This window comes from Bombina bombina, chromosome 2, assembly GCF_027579735.1.
Source record: "Bombina bombina isolate aBomBom1 chromosome 2, aBomBom1.pri, whole genome shotgun sequence".
Lineage (NCBI taxonomy): Eukaryota > Metazoa > Chordata > Amphibia > Anura > Bombinatoridae > Bombina > Bombina bombina.
This window is the reverse complement of record NC_069500.1, coordinates 635064247-635087704: the sequence shown is the minus strand read 5'-3', so window position 1 is coordinate 635087704 and position 23458 is coordinate 635064247. Positions and strand designations below refer to the sequence as shown.

The window sequence follows — 23458 nt, the reverse complement described above, 5'->3', positions numbered from 1 at the left end:
ACTGTTTTCCCTCCTTGTAAATCTCACATTTGATGATGGACCACAGGTTCTCAATGGGGTTCTTTTATACCCTTTCTTGCCAGCCAAGTGGAGTACTTGGACGCGTGTGATGGAGCATTGTCCTGCATGAAAATCATGTTTTTCTTGAAGGATGCAGACTTCTTCCTGTACCACTGCTTGAAGAAGGTGTCTTCCAGAAACTGGCAGTAGGACTGGGAGTTGAGCTTGACTCCATCCTCAACCCGAAAAGGCCCCACAAGCTCATCTTTGATGATACCAGCCCAAACCAGTACTCCACCTCCACCTTGCTGGCGTCTGAGTCGGACTGGAGCTCTCTGCCCTTTACCAATCCAGCCATGGGCCCATCCATCTGGCCCATCAAGACTCACTCTCATTTCATCAGTCCATAAAACCTTAGAAAAATCAGTCTTGAGATATTTCTTGGCCCAGTCTTGACGTTTCAGCTTGTGTGTCTTGTTCAGTGGTGGTCGTCTTTCAGCCTTTCTTACCTTGGCCATGTCTCTGAGTATTGCACACCTTGTGCTTTTGGGCACTCCAGTGATGTTGCAGCTCTGAAATATGGCCAAACTGGTGGCAAGTGGCATCTTGGCAGCTGCACGCTTGACTTTTCTCAGTTCATGGGCAGTTATTTTGCGCCTTGGTTTTTCTACACGCTTCTTGCGACCCTGTTGACTATTTTGAATGAAACACTTGATTGTTCGATGATCACGCTTCAGAAGCTTTGCAATTTTAAGAGTGCTGCATCCCTCTGCAAGATATCTCACTATTTTTGACTTTTCTGAGCCTGTCAAGTCCTTCTTTTGACCCATTTTGCCAAAGGAAAGGAAGTTGCCTAATAATTATGCACACCTGATATAGGGTGTTGATGTCATTAGACCACACCCCTTCTCATTACAGAGATGCACATCACCTAATATGCTTAATTGGTAGTAGGCTTTCGAGCCTATACAGCTTGGAGTAAGACAACATGCATAAAGAGGATGATGTGGTCAAAATACTCATTTGCCTAATAATTCTGCACTCCCTGTAGTGGTAGCTAGATGGAGGCAGGGAATAACCTTAATACTATAGTTCTAAAATGTATTTCGTTTTTAATGTGCCTTTAAAGCTAGTGTCCTGAGGTCACAGCATATTATTTAAAATTAAAATGGGGAGTTAAGATATTTTAATTGAGATTTTAAGGTTCCTATTGCTACAATTTAATTGTCTATATTCTATTATTTCTGTGTTTTCTTACTTTTTAGGTTGCTCAAGTAGACAAGTTCAGAGAAAGCAGTGGGTTAGGTATAAGTCTGGAAGCCTCAGGCAGCCATCATTTTTTGAGATCTATATTACCAGAAGGACCAGTAGGCCGGAGTGGAAAACTGTATAGTGGGGATGAACTGCTAGAAGTAAGACTAATACTTTTTATAAAACTGATATACCCACACCTTATTAAAAAATCATATGTAAAAAAACTAAATTTCAAAGTTTGCTTATTATGGGCTAGATTACGAGTGGAGCACTATTAAGCGCTACTGCTTGAGCGTTTGCTTATTGTAGACTATATAACAAGTGGAGCGCTATTAAGTTATCTTCGCTAGATGGATGCTTTGGGTAGTTATTGTATTACAAGTTAAAAAGTTTACGCGTAAGCAAAAACTGTACACGTGCAAAAATTTGAACTTTGAATATCTTAACCCCATTATCATATTCCCCTCTAGACTTCAATGGAGCACGCAAGCTGAAAAGAAAGTAACATCCATACTCATGCACTAACCCAATCCCGTTTTTATTCAAGTGTGCTAAACCCGACATGAATTATGAAAATTTCACATTCCAATGTTCTTCATATACAGAACAATGTACTTTTTATTGTAAATACATATTTCTATATATATCTATAACTATAAAGTTCTAGGACTAACACGGCCTGGTAAGCGCACATGAGGAATTGCTATGTTCAGTGCGTATTATTGAAATATTAAATATAAACAATTAAAAAATATTAATAAAAATGATTTAAAATTATTATTATACATACTGCAAAATATTATAAATAATATATATATATATATATATATATATATATATATATATATATATGTGTAAAACCAATTATTACGCACTCACTCCCTCAGCCGTAGCTTATCCAGTGCCTGGGTGTCTCCATGTGACGTCACAGAATTGCGCTTTAGACACGCTGAGAGTTGTTTGCAACGGACTTTGATTGTCTTGAAAAAGGCTAAGATTGTAGCTGAAACGTCGACTGACACTTTATGATGATTTATATGCAATAAAGATATGTTACTTTGTCAAGACCTGTGAGTGCCCTTTCTTTTGGAGGACATATATATTTGTATGTATAACCGTGTTAAATAATTTTTATTAATATTTTTTAATAGTTTATTTAATATTTCAATAAAGTTCATTGAAGATAGCAATTTTTCATATGCATTAAGCTGACTGCGTTAGTGCTAACCCCGATGCGTGTTACTCATATTTTTCATTCCTATGTTCTTCACATAGAAAATAATGTACTTTTTTTTTATTCTTTATTTATGAAAAAGACATACAGTGAGCAAATCCAGTACAAGAATAAAAGTCTGCTATATGAATGCCTGTGGCGTACAAATTGCTAGTTTAACTTTACATATCAATTTACATTCACATAACAATTGGCTAATAGAATGTCAACTGTAAGCATATAGTGCTCACGCATGTCTTTATTTTATAACATAAATACTGTAGTTTTGAATCCAGGTCCCCAGGGTGCAATCTGTCCTTTACTAAGATTTTAAATTTGTGCCAGTTTAGTTTCTGGTTGTTTAAAGTTGATTTTCCATTCTCCTCTCAGTTGGGCATTGAGGATATAGTCTGTATTCCTGATTGGGTATAGTATCTGAGTTTGTTGGGCCCTGGCTAATGTAGGTTGGGTTCCCATTTCTTTATGAAGTGATTTGTTCTTCGCCTGTAAATCTCCTAATGTGTCAGCTTGTTTGTAAAGCATTTGTTGATTTATCTCCCTTTTCAACTGGGTTAGGGTAGGGGGATCGCTTTTCAGTCAGTGTTTAAATATAGTTTTCCTGGCCTATAAGATGACATTGTGTATGAATATTGTGTTTGTTTTGCTCAGGTTCTGAAGGTTAAGAAATACTACTGTTTTAGGTGTAAGAGTGAGGGTTGTGTTGCTTATAGTGTTAAGCCAATGAATTGTTATTCCCAAAAATGTATACAGCTTATGACATGTCCACAGCATGTGGAGCAGGTCTGCTTCTGGTTTTGCACATTTTGGGCAATTTCCTTTAGATTCAGTTTCCCAATTTTTATGTAGCTTTTATATAGCGTCGGTGTTATGTATGCCAATTCCAGTAGTTTAGTGTGTGGTTCCCTAATATCAGTAGAAAGTGTTGCTCGTTTCTGAATACTTTGCTGAACCATAGTTGTCTGAATTTATGTATTTAACATTTCTGACCATTTCCCGCTAATGTGTTTTAGGGTGTTTTCATTGTCTATGGTCCCCAGGGCTTTATACATTGGAGAAATTGATTTAATTCCATGTGTGTATAGGTTGCATAGTTGGTATATAGTGTTGTTATTTTCAGGTAGTTCTCCTGTCTTTTGTATAGCTTGTATATAATGCTTCACTTGCAAATATGCAAAATTATATTTGCATGGTATTGCATATTGTATCTCTAGGTGTGTGAAGGTACAGATTGTCTTCTTGGACCTTTGAAACTATATCTATGCCTATGTTTTGCCATTCCTTGAATGTCTGTGTAGTCAGTCCCGGTATAAAGTTAGGGTTTCCTTGTAGCAGAAGGAATTTGGTAAATTTGTTATTTATTTTTAACTTATGACATATTTTCCTCCATGCATAGAGGGGTTGTTGCATTAGGGGGTACTGTGCTAGTAAGTTGTCTGCTTTTGTTGCTTTCAGGTGTGGTAGCATGGCTAGTGATCATGGCTCAACCACTTTTTGCACTAGAGCTGGAATTGTGAAATAATCTTTGCCTGTTAACCAGTCTAAGACGTACTTTGCCTGAGTTGCCCAATTATATAACTCTATATTTGGTACTGCTAATCCTCCTAACTCTATTGAGCTCATCATTCTGCTTGATTTAATCCTGTGTTTCTTGTTTGTCCATACAAAAGATAATATCAGTGAGTGCCAGTATTTCAGGTCTGCTTTACTTAAAGTTTGGGGTATTATTTGAAGGAGATATAGGAGTTTTGGGAATAGAACCATTTTCACTAAACATATTCTGCCCGATATAGTGAAAGAGAGTTTTGGCCAATGGGATGTTAAGTCTTGCGCTTTTATTTTCAATGGGGTGTAATTAGCGTCATGCCATTTATTCGGGTCTGTGGAGAGTTTGATTGCCAGATATTTAAATGTGTTGGTGACTATTTTAAAGTTGTAGTTTAGGTCTGTTGTATTCATGTGTGGGGTCAGCCATATTAGTTCTTTTTTATCTGTCTTTATTGTGTAGCCGGATATTTGGCCAAAGTCTGCTATGATATTCATGATTGTTAGTATATTTGTTTTTGGGTTCTGTACATATAGGACCATATCCTCTGCAAATAAGGATATGTGTACTGTCTGTTCTCCCAATGTGAATCCCTCCGTTTCTGCTCTGATTTTTATGGCCAGGGTTTCCAGAGCAAGGTCAAACAAGAGCAGGAAAAGTGGGCACCCCTGTCTTTTACCTCGCTCCAGGGCAAAGGGCTGGGAAGGGACTCCATTGACTAAAATCACAGCCTGTGGTGACGAGTATAGGGATTTAAGTGCTTTGAGAAGTTGCCTGTGATCCCGAATTATTTGAGGGTGAGGAATAAATTATTCCAAAGCACTTAATCAAAGGCTTTTACTGCGTCTACTAATAAGACACAAGCCTCCTTATTGTCTGGTATTGTTCCTGACTCACTATGATTCCAATAATGGTTTAAAAGAAATTGAAATGTTCGGATGTTTGTAACCGCCGTTCTACCCTTAACAAACCCTGTTTGATCCTTATGGATTAAGTGAGGAAGGACAAGAGCCAATCTATTAGCAAGAATTTTTGTGAAGAGCTTATAGTCATTCATTAACGAAATTGGACGATACAATGCTGGTGCTAATAGGTCTCTATCTGGTTTGGGAATTAGGCAGATGTTTGCTTCTGTAAATCTTTGGGAAAGTTTGATGTCTCCTGTCATGATGCCATTGAATAACTTTTATAACGTATTTGACACCTAATTTTTGAGTATTTTGTAAAACTCACTCGGGAGCCCATAGGGTCCCGGAGTTTTTTTTGAGAGGGAGGTCGCCTATAATTTTGGTTATCTCTTGTGGTTCTATTGGGGTATTTATTGTCTGTAGCTGTTCCACTGTCAGAGTTGGTATGTTAATGGTGCGTCAGAATGTGGATCTATCTGAGGGTTCTATGTTTTGCTTTTTATATAGTTCTGAGTAGTATTGTCTAAATACTTGTTCGATTTCAGTGGTATCTGTACAGATGTCGTTTTTATTTTTTATGGCCGTTATTATGTTTGTGCTTTTAGTTAGTTTAGTAAGTCTGGCTTAATAGCCTTCCTGTTTTATTGTCGTGGCGATAGAACCTAGCATGTGTTACTGTCAAATCTCTAGCTGCTTTTTTTGCGTCAGGTGTGTGTCTCTTTGTGTTTTCACTTGTTTTCATTTGTTTCTATTGTTGTCTGTGGGGTTGCCCAGGTATTTATTTAGAGTGTTTAGTAATTGTTTTAGCAACAATTCCTCACTGACCTTTTTCTTTTTTCTTTTTATTACGTATGAGGTTGTGACTCCTCTGAGAACTGCTTTGCCCGCTTCCCAGTATAGTAGGGGGTTGTTGGAGTGTTGTTGTTTTAATGATTTGTAGGCTAGCCATTCTCCCACCAAATGTTTTTTAAGGTTAATGTCATGGAACAGGTATTTAGGGAAAAACCAGGTGTTCTGTGGATTTCTTGTTGGACCTAATGCGACTTTGATTGTGATCCGAGATAATCAGATTATCTATGCTAGCATCTGTGATTTTAGGATTTAAGGTGTGAGAAGTCAGGAAATGATTGATGCGTGACAGGGTATCTTTGGCAGGAGTGATAATCTCTAGCTTCTGGGTTCCTATCTCTCTCCAGATGTCTACTAAAGAGAGATTTTCTGAATTTGGTTAATATTATGGATTCCTTTTTCGCATTGGGGTTTATGCTAATTCTAGCTTGTGGTAGGCTAGGGTTCTTGAATATCTGCTGGTGTTTGTGGTGTTATGTTGAAATCCCCCCCCCTAAAATAAAATGGGGCATCTAGTATTCATAAGAGGTGTGTTCTAAGGGAGCTCCAGAACTCACTTTTGTGTGAGTGTGGCCCATATACACCCCCTAAGATCCGTAGGAAGACTTAAAGTTGTTTGGTTGAATCAAAGAATTTTTATACTGATTCTCCTCTCTCCAAGAGCTCTTTACAACACAGAGAGAATTCTCTACGTTTCTTGGCTGCTTCGGCTGAGTGATCCTGGAACAGGTGAATCTTTTTTTCCTTCATACACCAGGTCAGGCGCTTGTCTGTATGCTTTCAACAGTATGGTTTTGTCTTTGAGATTTAGATACTTGATCATAATTTGTCTAGGCGGTGCTACATTTTCTGATCTCTGTTGTAAAGTTCCCATCCTGTGGGCTCTCTCCACCACACAAGGAATATTTGATGTAGGATTCTGTCAGTGAAGCCTATCAGAGCAGGGCCTGGGACTTACTCTGGTAGGCCAACCACTCCAATATTGTTCTCCTGGACCTGTTTTCCAGGTCATCTAGTTTTTCCTGAAGAGCTTTGTTTTGCCTCTGCAGTTGAACAATATTGGCTGTAGATTCCCTTTGTTGTGTTTCTGTGTCTGCTACCTTTTGCTCTACTGTTATTAATCTTGTTGAAAATACTTTAAAGTCTGAGCTTAAAGGGACAGTTTACCCCAAATTTTTCTCCCATTTAAATTGTTCCCAATGATCCATTTTACCTGCTGGAGTGTATTAAATAGTTTACAAGTAACTCCTTTACCCCTATTTTGGCCTTTGAAATAGCTGATTTAGCTTGTGGTTTTCCAACCTATATTGAAAGTTTTGGTACTGGAGTCTCAGCTATTGAATAGCCTAAATAAAAACAGCCAGCAGAAGAAATTACACTCTCAGTGAGGTGCAGGATAGTTAGGTAATAAAATGATAATTTTCCATTGTTCTCTCTATGTATTGAGCTTTAGTTTTCCAGACAAATATAAGATAAGGAAGCAAGTGTGTATATACAAAGTGATAACCTAATGAGATATTATATTACCTGAAGCTCAACCCATTATAATAGGTTGTGGTTTAAAAGCACAAAACCAGCTACTTCATATACACAAATAAACCTGAAAATGCAATTTCCCATACATTTTTTTACTCTGCAGCTGGTATAACAAGTCATTGAAAATACATTAAAGGGAAACTGAACCCAATTTTTTTCTTTTGTGATTCAGATAGAGCATGCAATTTTAAGCAACTTTCTAATTTACTCCTATTATCAAATTTTCTTAATTGTCTTGGTATCTTTATTTGAAAAGCAAGAATGTAAGTTTAGATGCCGGCCCATTTTTGGTGAATAACCTGGGTTGTTCTTGCTGATTGGTGGATAAATTCACCCACCAATAAACAAGTGCTCTCCAGAGTACTGAACCAATAATTGGCTGGCTCCTTAGCTTAGATGCCTTCTTTTTCAAATAAAGATAGCAAGAGAATGAAGAATAATTCTGAATCACGAAAGAAAAAATTTGGGTTCAGTGTCCCTTTAATATAAAATCAATTTTACAGTGTACTGTCCCATTAAAGTCTTGCAGAGGGGGATCGGTTATTTCAGCTGTTTGCAGCGGCATTGAATGCACCTTCGACACTAAACCCAAATTTCTTCTGTTATGTGTGATCAGTCCACGGGTCATCATTACTTCTGGGATATTATCTGCTCCCCTACAGGAAGTGCAAGAGGATTCACCCAGCAGAGTTGCTATATAGCTCCTCCCCTCTACGTCACCTCCAGTCATTCTCTTGCACCCAAAGACTAGATAGGAGGTGTGAGAGGACTATGGTGATTATACTTAGTTTTTAGAACTTCAATCAAAAGTTTGTTATTTTACAATAGCACCGGAGCGTGTTATTACCTCTCTGGCAGAGTTTGAAGAAGAATCTACCAGAGTTTTTCTTATGATTTTAACCGGAGTAGTTAAGATCATATTGCTGTTTCTCGGCCATCTGAGGGAGGTAAAAACTTCAGATCAGGGGACAGCGGGCAGTTGAATCTGCATTGAGGTATGTAGCAGTTTTTATTTTCTGAATGGAATTGATGAGAAAATCCTGCCATACCGTTATAATGAACATGTATGTATACTCTACATTTTAGTATTCTGGGGATGGTATTTCACCGGAATTACTCTGTAAAAGTACATTAAGCCTTTTAATAGGTATTTTTCATGTTAAACGTTTTTGCTGGAATGTAGAATCGTTTGCATTAATGAGGTACTGAGTGAATAAATATTTGGGCATTATTTTTCCACTTGGCAGTTTGCTTGTTTTAATTATGACAGTTTCGTTTCTCTCTCACTGCTGTGTGTGAGAGGGAGGGGCCGTTTTTGGCGCTCTTTGCTACGCATCAAAAATTTCCAGTCAGTTACTCTTGTATTTTCTGCATGATCCGGTTCATCTCTAACAGAACTCAGGGGTCTTCAAACTTCTTTGAAGGGAGGTAGATTCTCTCAGCAGAGCTGTGAGACTTATATAGTGACTGTGAATTAAAACGTTGCTCTGTAATTTTTATGTTTAAAATTTAATTTGTGTTATTTTACTAATGGGAACAAACCTTTGCTAAAAAGTTGTGTTGTATTTAAAGAGTGATGCTATAACTGTTTTTCAGTTCATTATATTCAACTGTCATTTAATCGTTTAGTGCTTCTTGAGGCACAGTACGTTTTTGTTAATTAAGATTGTAACCGAGTTGCATGTTTATTGCTAGTGTGTTAAACATGTCTGATTCAGAGGAAGATACCTGTGTCGTTTGTTCCAATGCCAAGGTGGAGCCCAATAGAAATTTATGTACTAACTGTATTGATGCTACTTTAAATAAAAGCCAATCTGTACAAATTGAACAAATTTTACCAAACAGAGAGGGGAGAGTTATGCCGACTAACTCGCCTCACGTGTCAGTACCTGCATCTCCCGCCCGGGAGGTGCGTGATATTATGGCGCCTAGTACATCTGGGCAGCCATTACAGATAACATTACAAGATATGGCTACTGTTATGACTGAAGTTTTGGCTAAATTACCAGAACTAAGAGGCAAGCGTGATCACTCTGGGGTGAGAACAGAGTGCGCTGATAATTCTAGGGCCATGTCTGATACTGCGTCACAGCTTGCAGAGCATGAGGACGGAGAGCTTCATTCTGTAGGTGACGGTTCTGATCCAAGCAGATTGGATTCAGATATTTCAAATTTTAAATTTAAATTGGAAAACCTCCGTGTGTTACTAGGGGAGGTCTTAGCGGCTCTTAACGATTGTAACACTGTTGCAATACCGGAGAAAATGTGTAGGTTGGATAAATACTTTGCGGTACCGGCGAGTACTGACGTTTTTCCTATACCTAAGAGATTAACTGAAATTGTTACTAAGGAGTGGGATAGACCCGGTGTGCCGTTCTCACCCCCTCCAATATTTAGAAAGATGTTTCCAATAGACGCCACCACACGGGACTTATGGCAAACGGTCCCTAAGGTGGAGGGAGCAGTTTCTACTTTAGCTAAGCGCACCACTATCCCGGTGGAGGATAGCTGTGCTTTTTCAGATCCTATGGATAAAAAATTAGAGGGTTACCTTAAGAAAATGTTTGTTCAACAAGGTTTTATATTGCAACCCCTTGCATGCATCGCGCCGATTACGGCTGCGGCAGCATTTTGGATTGAGTCTCTGGAAGAGAACCTTAGTTCAGCTACGCTGGACGACATTACGGACAGGCTTAGAGTCCTTAAACTAGCTAATTCATTCATTTCGGAGGCCGTAGTACATTTAACCAAACTTACGGCTAAGAATTCAGGATTCGCCATTCAGGCACGTAGGGCGCTGTGGCTAAAATCCTGGTCGGCTGATGTAACTTCTAAGTCCAAATTACTTAATATACCTTTCAAAGGGCAAACTTTATTTGGGCCCGGTTTGAAGGAAATTATTGCTGACATTACAGGAGGTAAGGGCCACGCTCTACCTCAAGACAAAGCCAAAGCTAAGGCTAGACAGTCTAATTTTCGTCCCTTTCGGAATTTCAAAACAGGAACTGCATCAACTTCCACTGCACCAAAACAGGAAGGAGCTGTTGCTTGTTACAGACAAGGCTGGAAACCTAACCAGTCCTGGAATAAGGGCAAGCAGGCCAGGAAACCTGCTGCTGCCCCTAAGACAGCATGAACCGAGGGCCCCCGATCCGGGACCGGATCTAGTGGGGGGCAGACTCTCTCTCTTCGCCCAGGCTTGGGCAAGAGATGTCCAGGATCCCTGGGCGCTAGAGATCATATCTCAGGGATACCTTCTAGACTTCAAATTATCTCCCCCAAGAGGGAGATTTCATCTGTCAAGGTTGTCAACAAACCAAATAAAGAAAGACGCGTTTCTACGCTGTGTACAAGATCTATTATTAATGGGAGTGATCCATCCGGTTCCGCGGTCGGAACAAGGACAAGGGTTTTACTCAAACCTGTTTGTGGTTCCCAAAAAAGAGGGAACTTTCAAGCCAATCCTGGATTTAAAGATCCTAAACAAATTCCTAAGAGTTCCATCGTTCAAAATGGAAACTATTCGGACAATCTTACCCATGATCCAAAAGGGTCAGTACATGACCACAGTGGATTTAAAGGATGCTTACCTTCACATACCGATTCACAAAGATCATTACCGGTATCTAAGGTTTGCCTTCTTAAACAGGCATTACCAGTTTGTAGCCCTTCCATTCGGATTGGCTACGGCTCCAAGAATATTCACAAAGGTTCTGGGTGCCCTTCTGGCGGTACTAAGACCGCGAGGAATTTCGGTAGCTCCGTACCTAGACGACATTCTGATTCAAGCTTCAAGCTTTCAAACTGCCAATTCTCATACAGAGTTAGTTCTGGCATTTCTAAGGTCGCATGGATGGAAAGTGAACGAAAAGAAGAGTTCTCTCTTTCCTCTCACAAGAGTTCCATTCTTGGGGACTCTTATAGATTCTGTAGAAATGAAGAATTATCTGACAGAAGACAGATTAACAAAGCTTCTAAATGCATGCCGTGTCCTTCATTCCATTCAACTCCCGTCAGTAGCTCAATGCATGGAGGTGATCGGCTTAATGGTAGCAGCAATGGACATAGTTCCCTTTGCACGCCTACATCTCAGACCGCTGCAATTGTGCATGCTGAGTCAGTGGAATGGGGATTACTCAGATTTGTCCCCCACTCTGAATCTGGATCAAGAGACCAGAAACTCTCTTCTATGGTGGCTTTCTCGGCCACATCTGTCCAGGGGGATGCCATTCAGCAGGCCGGACTGGACAATTGTAACAACAGACGCCAGCCTACTAGGTTGGGGCGCTGTCTGGAATTCTCTGAAGGCTCAGGGACAATGGAGTCAGGAGGAAAGTCTCCTGCCAATAAACATTCTGGAATTGAGAGCAGTTCTCAATGCCCTTCTAGCTTGGCCCCAGTTAAAAACTCGGGGGTTTATCAGGTTTCAGTCGGACAACATCACGACTGTAGCTTACATCAACCATCAGGGAGGGACAAGAAGCTCCCTAGCAATGATGGAAGTATCAAAGATATTTCGCTGGGCAGAGTCTCACTCTTGCCACCTGTCAGCAATCCACATCCCGGGAGTGGAGAACTGGGAGGCGGATTTCTTGAGTCGCCAGACTTTTCATCCGGGGGAGTGGGAACTTCATCCGGAGGTCTTTGCCCAAATACTTCGACGTTGGGGCAAACCAGAGATAGATCTCATGGCGTCTCGCCAGAACGCCAAACTTCCTCGCTACGGATCCAGATCCAGGGATCCGGGAGCGGTTCTGATAGATGCTTTGACAGCACCTTGGAACTTCAGGATGGCTTATGTGTTTCCACCCTTCCCGCTGCTTCCTCGATTGATTGCCAAAATCAAACAGGAGAGAGCATCAGTGATTCTAATAGCACCTGCATGGCCACGCAGGACTTGGTATGCAGATCTAGTGGACATGTCATCCTGTCCGCCTTGGTCTCTACCTCTAAGACAGGACCTTCTGATACAGGGTCCATTCAAACATCAAAATCTAACTTCTCTGAAGCTGACTGCTTGGAAATTGAACGCTTGATTTTATCAAAACGTGGTTTTTCTGAGTCGGTTATTGATACCCTGATACAGGCTAGGAAGCCTGTTACTAGAAAGATTTACCATAAAATATGGCGTAAATACCTATACTGGTGTGAATCCAAAGATTACTCCTGGAGTAAGGTTAGGATTCCTAGGATATTGTCCTTTCTACAAGAAGGTTTAGAAAAGGGTTTATCGGCTAGCTCATTAAAGGGACAGATCTCAGCTCTGTCCATCTTGTTACATAAGCGTCTGTCAGAAATTCCAGACGTCCAGGCATTTTGTCAGGCTTTAGCTAGGATCAAGCCTGTGTTTAAAACTGTTGCTCCGCCATGGAGTTTAAACTTAGTTCTTAACGTTTTACAGGGCGTTCCGTTTGAACCCCTTCATTCCATTGATATAAAATTGTTATCTTGGAAAGTTCTATTTTTAATGGCTATTTCCTCGGCTCGAAGAGTCTCTGAATTATCAGCCTTACATTGTGATTCTCCTTATCTGATCTTTCACTCAGACAAGGTAGTTCTGCGTACTAAACCTGGGTTCTTACCTAAGGTAGTCACTAACAGGAATATCAATCAAGAGATTGTTGTTCCATCCTTGTGTCCAAATCCTTCTTCAAAGAAGGAACGTCTTCTACACAATCTGGAGGTAGTTCGTGCCCTCAAGTTCTACTTGCAGGCAACTAAGGATTTTCGACAAACGTCTTCCCTGTTTGTCGTGTACTCTGGTCAGAGGAGAGGTCATAAGGCTTCGGCTACCTCTCTCTCCTTCTGGCTTCGTAGCATAATTCGTTTAGCCTATGAGACTGCTGGACAGCAGCCTCCTGAAAGAATTACAGCTCATTCTACTAGAGCTGTGGCTTCCACTTGGGCCTTTAAGAATGAGGCCTCTGTTGAACAGATTTGCAAGGCTGCAACTTGGTCTTCGCTTCATACTTTTTCCAAATTTTACAAATTTGACACTTTTGCTTCTTCGGAGGCTATTTTTGGGAGAAAGGTTCTTCAGGCAGTGGTTCCTTCTGTATAATGAGCCTGCCTATCCCTCCCGTCATCCGTGTACTTTTGCTTTGGTATTGGTATCCCAGAAGTAATGATGACCCGTGGACTGATCACACATAACAGAAGAAAACATAATTTATGCTTACCTGATAAATTCCTTTCTTCTGTTGTGTGATCAGTCCACGGCCCGCCCTGTTTTTTAAGGCAGGTAAACATTTTTTAAATTATAATCCAGTCACCACTACACCCTTGGCTTCTCCTTTCTCGTTGGTCTTTGGTCGAATGACTGGAGGTGACGTAGAGGGGAGGAGCTATATAGCAACTCTGCTGGGTGAATCCTCTTGCACTTCCTGTAGGGGAGCAGATAATATCCCAGAAGTAATGATGACCCGTGGACTGATCACACAACAGAAGAAAGGAATTTATCAGGTAAGCATAAATTATGTTTTTTTATTTCATGATTCAGATAGAGCATGCAATTTTAAGCAACTTTCTAATTTACTCCTATTATCAAATTTTCTTCATTCTCTTGGTATCTTTATTTGAAATGCAAATCCATTTTTGGTGAATAACCTTGGTTATTCTTGCTGATTGGTGGATAAATTCATCCACCAATAAAAAAGTGCTGTCCAGATCTGAACCAAAAAAGAAGCTTAGATGCCTTCTTTTTCAAATAAAGATAGCAAGTGAACAAAGAAAAATTGACAATAGGAGTAAATTAGAAAGTTGCTTAAAATTGTATGCTCTATCTGAATCACAAAAGAAAAAATTTGGGTTCAGTGTCCCTTTAAGCGCAGGTTCTGGTGATAAAGCAGTTTGTTGGTATCTTGCAGTTTCAGTAGAAGTATTATTGCAGCAATGTTAGATTGAAGGTTAGATTGTGGAGGGGAGTCTAGGGGTGGATCCCGTGTTCCTTACACCATCATGTTACTATATCTCTACAGGTTACAATATTATTTAATTCTATCTCAGCAGTAACCTCCAACGTGTTATATATCCTAGGTTACAATATTATTTAATTTTATCTCAGCAGTAACCTCCAACGCGTTATATATTTATATGTAACAATATTTTTGATTAATGGAATTATGAATATTAATAATCGATCATAAAATTGTTAGCAATATCTCCAATTAATGTAGTGGAATTTGTCAATACACTCCAGTGAAACTTTATATAATCTTTATAGTGTATTCCAGGATGATATTGAGATCTTTAGAAATTATGACAATAAAATTATTATAAACATTAATATTTAGAGGGATATTTATCAAGCCGTCAACCGCAAATAAGCTGGAATTCCGCAGCGTAATTGTGGCGAGCCTGATTCGCCCCATTTATCAAAGCCTACAGACCGGCAAAAGCTGAAATCTGTGACATAACATACGATCCGCCGGTCTCAATCCGACACAGATCGATGCTTACGTCATTACAGATGTTCCGAATCCAAATTTGGCACTATCTGACAACTTTTGCTAGTTAACAAATTTCTAACAGGTACGCTCGCCACTATTTTGGCCCAGTGTACCTGGTTTTCAATCCGCCACCCTGGAGGCCGCAGATGCCATAGGAATATATGGGAGTCTGAAAGCAGCGAAAGCTCATGTTCGCTGCTGCCAGATATCCCATTGATTTCTATGCTAGAATAAAAGTAATGTTTACACCCAACACCCTAACATAAGCCCCGAGTCGAAACACCCCTAATCTGCCCCCCGACATCGCCGCCACCTACATAATGTTATTAACCCCGACACCGCCGCAACAAAATAAATGTATTAACCCCTATCCCGCCGCTCCCGGACTCCGCCGCCACCTATATAATGTTATTGACCCCTATCCCACCACTCCCGGAGTCCTCCACAACTAAATAAATGTATTAATCCCTATCCCTCCGCTTCCGGACCCTGCCACCACCTACATAATGTTAACCCCTATCCCGCCACCTACATAATGTTATTAACCCCTATTTCGCCGCCCCCGGACCCCGCTGCCACCTATATAATGTTATTAACCCCTATTCCGCCGCTCCCGGACCCCTCCGCAACTAAATAAATGTTTTAACCCCTAAACCCCTGGCCTCCCACGTCACTACCACTTACTAAACCTATTAACCCCTAAATCGCCAGCCCCCCACATCGCTATAAACTAAATTAAGCTATTAACCTCTAAACCTAACAACCCGCTAACTTTACATTGTAATTAACTCATCCCTATCTTATAATAAATTTAAACTTGCCTTTAGCATTAAAATAAACTATATTAAACTATTAATTAACCTACCCTAACTTTTATACTACAATTACATTAAACTATATTAAACTATTAATTAACCTACCCTAACTATTATACTAAAATTACATTAAACTAACAATTAAATTAACTATATTGCATATTTAAAAACCTAACCCTACTCAAGTTATTTAAATCTACTATACACCCTGTTCCAAATTATTATGCAAATTCTATTTCAGTGTCACAAAGATTAATTTTTTATTTTTTTTCAGTTTAACTCATGGATGGCATTGTGTCTCAGGGCGCTTTTGATCACTGAAAACAATCTCGGACACCTGTGATAATTAGATTGCCAGGTGAGCCTAATTAAAGGAAAAACTACTAAAGGAGGGTGTTCCACATTACTAAGCAGAGCACCATTTTCAAGCAATATGGGGAAGAAAAAGGATCTCTCTGCTGACGAAAAGAGTGAAATAGTTCAATGCCTTGGATGAGGTATGAAAACATTAGATATTTCACGAAAACTTAAGCGTGATCATTGCACTATTAAGAGATTTGTGGCTGATTCAGAGCACAGACGGGTTTGTGCAGATAATGGCACATTGAGGAATATTTCTGCCGGATCCATGCATCGGATCAAGAGAGCAGCTGCTAAAATATCATTACATAGCAGCAGATATTTGAAGCTGCTGGTGCCTCTGGAGTCCCACGGACATCAAGGTGTAGAGTCCTCCAGAGTCTTGGAATTGTGCATAAACCTTTCATTCGGCAACAACTAACCAATGCTCAAAAGCAGAAATGGCTGCATTGGGCAGAAAAATACATGAAGACTAATTTTCAAAAAGTCCTGTTCACTGATGAGTGCTGTGCAACCCTGGATGGTCCAGATTGATGGAGTAGTGGATGGTTGGTGGACAGTCACCCTGTTCCAACAGGCTGCGACGTCAGCAAGGCGTTGGTGGAGTTATGTTTTGGGCCGGAATCATGTGAAGAGAGCTGGTCGGCCCCTTTAGGGTCCCTGAAGGTGTAAAGATGATCTCTGCAAAGTATGTGGAGTTCCTGACTGACCACTTCCTTCCCTGGTACAGAAGGAAGAACTATGCTTTCCGTAATAAAATCATCATCATGCATGACAATGCACCAACTCATGCTGCAAAGAATACCTCTGCATCAATGGCTGCTATGGGGATAAAAGGAGAGAAAGTCATGGTGTGGCCTCCATCTTCCCCTGACCTCAATCCTATTGAGAACCTTTGGAGCATCCTCAAGCAAAAGATCTATGAGGATGGGAGGCAGTTTACATCCAAGCAGCAGCTCTGGGAGGCTATTCTGACATATTGCAAACAAATTCAAGCAGAAACTGTCCAAAAACTCACAAGTTCAATGGATGCAAGACTTGTGAAGCTCCTATCAAATAAGGGGTCCTATGTTAAAATGTAACGTGACCTGTTAAAATGTTTTAAAAGTTAAAATGTTGTTCAAAATTTGATTGACATAGCTTTTGATTTCAGTAAATATGCTGCAAACCTGACAAATGACAATTTTCAGTTCTTTACAACCTATAAAGTGTTTTGAAACTTACTGTGCATAATAATTTGGAACAGTGCATTGTAAGTTTTTTATTTTGAAAAAGAAATACTGTTATCATTAGGAGGTTTGTTCAATAAAATTTGAATTGTACTCTTAATAGTTGATAACATGAGAATTATGCTGACTGTTGTTTACATCAATTATTTAGGTTAATGAGATAGATATCATTGGCATAATAATTTGGAACAGGGTGTAAAGAATAATTAAGTTACAAAAAAATAACAACTAAGTTATACAAAATAAAAAATAAATGATCAAATATTTAAACTAATTACACCTGATCTAATAGCCCTATCAAAATAAAAAATCCCCCCAAAATAAAAAAAACCCCTAGCCTACAATAAACTACCAATGGCCCTTAAAAGGGCCTTTTGCGGGGCATTGCCCCAAAGAAATCAGCTCTTTTACCTGTAAAATAAAATACAAACACCCCCCAACAGTAAAACCCACCACCCACACAACCAACCCCCCCAAATAAAAAACTATCTAAAAAACCTAAGCTCCCCATTGCCCTGAAAAGGGCATTTAGCTCTTTTTCAGCCCAAAGTCTCTAACCTAAAATTAAAACCCACCAATAAACCCTTAAAAAAACTAACACTAACCCCCGAAGATCCACTTACAGTTTTCGAAGAGCAGACATCCATCCTCATCCAGCCGGGAGAAGTCTTCATCCAAGCAGCAAAAGTCCTCAGCGAAGCTGGCAAAAATCTTCATCCAAGCGGGCAGAAGTCTTCATCTAGACGGCATCTTCTATTTTCATCCATCTGGCGCGGAGCGGCTCCATTTTCAAGACATCCGGCGCTTAGCATCCTCTTTTTCCGAAGACTCTTGCAGAATGAAGTTTCCCTTTAAATGACGTCATCCAAGATGGCGTCCCTTACATTCCGATTGGCTGATAGAATTCATACCACAAAAAAGGTTTGTTGAATAAAAAAAGTGACTCAAAAATAGCAAGTAACTTTGGAAAACTTAAAAACAAGTGTTTATTAAACACATAGATTAAATACAGAGACATGTTTCTCAGTAATGTTACTGTTTCCTCAGATACTGAGAAATGTGTCGCTGGATTTTATCTATGTGTTTAATAAACACTTGTTTTTAAGTTTTCCAAAGTTACTTGCTATTTTTGAGCCACTTTTTTTATTCAACGAACCTTTTTTTGTGGTTGTTAAACACACCCTGAACTCTGCAAGCAAGCTGGAAGATACACCATACACCTGGTTTCACTTGTTCGTGGAGGAGAGCTTGCCAGACAGCTCAGAGGCTCTGGCCTGCCTAGTCTGCACTACATTACAGTGCTAGACCACAAGTGAGTGTAATTTATCCACCTATTAGCAAAGTATTTTCATTCATGCAGTATTATGCTATGTGGGGATTGTCTCTTATATCTATAGAGCACACATCAGAGTGAAACACACTCCTTTGCAGTTGTTCCTGTCATATATACCTGGAGAGAGTTTACCGGACAACTCAGAGGATCTGGTCTGCTTAGTTTGTACTACATTACAGTGCTTGAATACATGTGAGTGTATTTGATTCAAAATTGTATATCTAGCATATATTTGCAGAATCACGCTATGTTGGCGCCTTCTCCCTTTTCTATAGATCTGTTTTGAAGTGGATGGCCATTACCCTGAGGAGAGCAGCCTGTTATACTCTGTGTGTTTCCAAAAACACACATTTCAATTGGACTTTTATTTACAAATATATAATCCTTTTTTCTATTTTTTGCACCTTGAAGTATATCTATATAGGTTATATTTTATATATGCATTATTGTAAGTTGCATTTACACATTACATATCTATATATCACTTATTGCAATTCTGAGTAACAATATATACCAAATATTTGTTTCCCCAGTCATTGCAGATTGGCTAATAGTAAAGTTATGGTGCCCCTTTTTACACATTATTGTGTTTAATAGACACTTTGAGTATCTATTCACACCTAGCATTTGAGTCTTTACTTGTGCAGAATTGCACAATTTTAAAATGATAGCGCTCCTATTTACACTGTTTTGTGTTATCCTTTTTTCCAATGTATTACTTATGACCAAATATATATGTCTAGTTGTAACAATACTCAATATAAAATATAAAGCAGGCTATAGAGATATTTAGATTAATTACTATTCACTAGATACTGTCTATTATCCCATGAATGAATTAAATATTTCTATAAATTAACTTTAACTCAAAATGGATCACTTAACAAATATCCCACATTAATTTTACCAGAACAATTTGTATTTAACTAGCAACACTTACTCCAATACCAAAATATGGACTACTAACTTAAAGGGATAGTAAACCCCAAAATTTGTCTTTTATGATTCAGATAGAATATACAATTTTAAACAACTTTCCAATTTACTTCTATTATCAAATTTGCTTTATTCTCTTGTTATCCATTGCTGAAGGAACAGCATTGCACTACTGGCAGGAAGCTGAACACATCTATTAAGCCAATCACAAGAGACACATTAGCAGCAGCTCCCACTGGCATATTTGTGCATATTCTTTTTCAACAAGGGATACTAAGAGAACAAAGCACATTTAAAAATAGAAGTGAATTTAAAAGTGTCTTAAAATTACATGTTCTATCTGAATCATGCAAGTTTAATTTTTACTTTACTATCCCTTTAACAATGCTTAGTTAACAATATAACCAAATCTTTCAACACAAATCTTACCAAATCTCAATAAATCTAATGGAATTTCCAGAAAATATAATTAAGCTATTCGGCCCAAGATAGTCTTATAATACTTAAATAATCAACCAGAGATTGTTTGCACAGTACTACCAATTAACATATACCAATTAATCTAGCATGAAATAACTTCTTATTTAGCCACAATAAAACAAATTCTAAAATACATCACAATAACTAAAAATAACTTATGACATTAAAATACCTAAATCCTTTCTTAATTATAATAGTTAACACTAGTACACTTACTACCCTGGTCTAATTAATATTACATATAAGAATAAGATACCTTTTTGTTCACAGCTGCAGCTATACTATGCTATAACATTTTTTTTTGCTAAGGCCTATTTAATATATAAAATAAATTAAATGCACATACATTACCAGTTAACCAAATTGAGAGTTTCAGCTTCCAGATATTCTATTAGTCATACATGAAGGAATAGTTCACTTATATTGCAAGGGTACAGGTCACAGAGTATCTCTCTTGTCTACAGAGAGTGTTCCAGACAGGAGTCAGAGAAAGTATAGGCCCAAAATGTGTGTATCTCTCTCTTACCAAGTGAGATTGTGCCCTCTTGCATAGAGTGAAAGCCTATATCAGTCACAAGCCACTCCTTCATTCTCTAATCATTCCAATAGGATCTGGTTATGTCCTTTGAGCCGAAGCTCACCTCTCATAGGTTACTTGTAATGCCATTCAATTTCCTTAAATTTAATTTCTCTGGCTGTAATTCCCATATCGGGCACCTGAGGGCAACATGAGTAGGAGTGTCGTTTCATTTCATATTTAAAATATTCCGTTTCTCAATTACAGGGATACATATTTTTAGCAAATGTCTATTTAGTACACTCATATTTTATATCTCAATAAACTATTTGGTCAATTTGATATGGTATTATTTAGTTTGGCTGAGCATGTGTATTTCAATACCAAACATGAGTATATTGATTAAGTATTAGACATTTTTCTTATTGCATATTTGCTTACATATAATATACGTATATTCAGTGTGTGTCTCAATACAATTCTACTTAATATTTTAAGAAATGTATTTAAAAGTCAGATTTTTATGAGGGGACTTAAAAGGATTTTAATTTAATACTTTCAGTATGATATTAATTAATATATCAGTTCATTTAATATACTGGTATATATTGCATTTCCCAGTCACCATCTCATGTAATTGGAAGTGAACTCTGTAGTTACTAAGTATACAGATATATTTATTGGATTCTCATTTCTAATTAATATAAATATACTCCATATTTAGTACATCTCTTGATAATGTTATTTTGAATGCACCAAAACACAGATATGATATAATTCATTGGATAACTTATTGAAGATGTATTCTTTTCCAAACCTCATTGGGATCAGATTCTGGAATAAAGCAAATGCTGTTTTATTTGAAATACTGTCAAACATTTTAAATTCACCAATACAATTATTTGTTTAATTATCAGACACTTATTTAATATAGGATATTAGGCCTTTCTCTCAGACAAATATATATATATATATATATATATATATATATATATATATATATATATATATATATATATATATATATTTATATATTTATTAAATACAGTCTGAGTATTTTAACTATATGATCTTAAACACAAGTTATTTCATATGACTCTTAGCCTCCCATATGCCGGCATCTGAGGTATCACCTTTCCAGACAAGAATTGTGTATTCAAGGGTTGTAGGAATTAGTGTTTCTCCAACATTGGTGTGTCCGGTCCACGGCGTCATCCATAACTTGTGGGAATATTCTCTTCCCCAACAGGAAATGGCAAAGAGCACAGCAAAAGCTGTCCATATAGCCCCTCCCAGGCTCCGCCCCCCCAGTCATTCTCTTTGCCGCTCTGAACAAGTAGCATCTCCACGGAGATGGTGAAGAGTATGTGGTGTTTAGTTGTAGTTTTTTATTCTTCTTATTCAAGAGTTTGTTATTTTAAAATAGTGCTGGTATGTACTATTTACTCTGAAACAGAAAGAGATGAAAAGTTCTGTTTAAAAGAGGAGTATGATTTTAGCAGCAGTAACTAAAATCAATTGCTGTTCCCACGCAGGACTGTTGAGCTGAGAGAACTTCAGTTGGGGGGAACAGTTTGCAGACTTTTCTGCTCAAGGTATGACTAGCCATTTTTCTAACAAGACTGTGTAATGCTGGAAGGCTGTCATTTTCCCTCATGGGGATCGGTAAGCCATTTTCTTAGACTTAGAAAGAATAAAGGGCTTATTATGGGCTATTAACTGGTGGACACTCTTAAGGGCTAAATTGATTGTTTATTTAAGTTGTTTTTTAAAGTTTGAAGTAATTTTCACACTTTTATTGTTTGGGGAACGTTTTTATCGCCAGGCACTAGTTAAGACACCTTCCCAGTCAGGAAGGGCCTTTCACTATAGTAGGCAGAGCCTCATTTCTTTCATGTAATTAGCAAGAGTCCATGAGCTAGTGACGTATGGGATATACATTCCTACCAGGAGGGGCAAAGTTTCCCAAACCTCAAAATGCCTATAAATACACCCCTCACCACACCCACAATTCAGTTTTACAAACTTTGCCTCCTATGGAGGCGGTGAAGTAAGTTTGTGCTAGATTCTACGTTGATATGCGCTCCGCAGCAAGTTGGAGCCCGGTTTTCCTCTCAGCGTGCAGTGAATGTCAGAGGGATGTGAGGAGAGTATTGCCTATTTTGAATACAGTGATCTCCTTCTACGGGGTCTATTTCATAGGTTCTCTGTTATCGGTCGTAGAGATTCATCTCTTACCTCCCTTTTCAGATCGACGATATACTCTTATTTATATACCATTACCTCTGCTGATTTTCGTTTCAGTACTGGTTTGGCTTTCTACAAACATGTAGATGAGTGTCCTGGGGTAAGTAAATCTTATTTTCTGTGACACTCTAAGCTATGGTTGGGCACTTTGTTTATAAAGTTCTAAATATATGTATTCAAACATTTATTTGCCTTGACTCAGGATGTTCAACATTCCTTATTTTCAGACAGTCAGTTTCATGTTTGGGATAATGCATTTGAATCAATCATTTATTCTTACCTTAAAAAATTTGACTCTTTTTTCCCTGTGGGCTGTTAGGCTCGCGGGGGCTGAAAATGCTTCATTTTATTGCGTCATTCTTGGCGCAGACTTTTTTGGCGCAAAAAATCTTTTCTGTTTCCGGCGTCATATGTGTCGCCGGAAGTTGCGTCATTTTTGACGTCCTTTTGCGCCAAAAATGTCGGCGTTCCGGATGTGGCGTCATTTTTGGCGCCAAAAAGCATTTAGGCGCCAAATAATGTGGGCGTCTTATTTGGCGCTAAAAAATATGGGCGTCGCTTTTGTCTCCACATTATTTCAGTCTCATTTTTTCTTTGCTTCTGGTTGCTAGAAGCTTGTTCACTGGCTTTTTTTCCCATTCCTGAAACTGTCATTTAAGGAATCAATTTTGCTTTATATGTTGTTTTTTCTCTTACATATTGCAAGATGTCTCACGTTGCATCCGAGTCAGAAGATACTTCAGGAAAATCGCTGTCTAGTGCTGGAACT

The 23458-nt window shown here is 38.6% G+C and overlaps 1 protein-coding gene across 1 annotated transcript in view; it reads left to right on the top strand.

Annotated features, from left to right (window-relative positions):
- MPDZ (multiple PDZ domain crumbs cell polarity complex component) overlaps positions 1 to 23458 on the top strand; it is a 754223-nt gene that overhangs the window by 366860 nt on the left and 363905 nt on the right. Inside the window, exon 14 of the mRNA XM_053699987.1 lies at positions 1266 to 1412. Coding sequence (XP_053555962.1) covers positions 1266 to 1412 — 147 coding nt within the window. The remainder of the gene's footprint in view (positions 1 to 1265; positions 1413 to 23458) is intronic.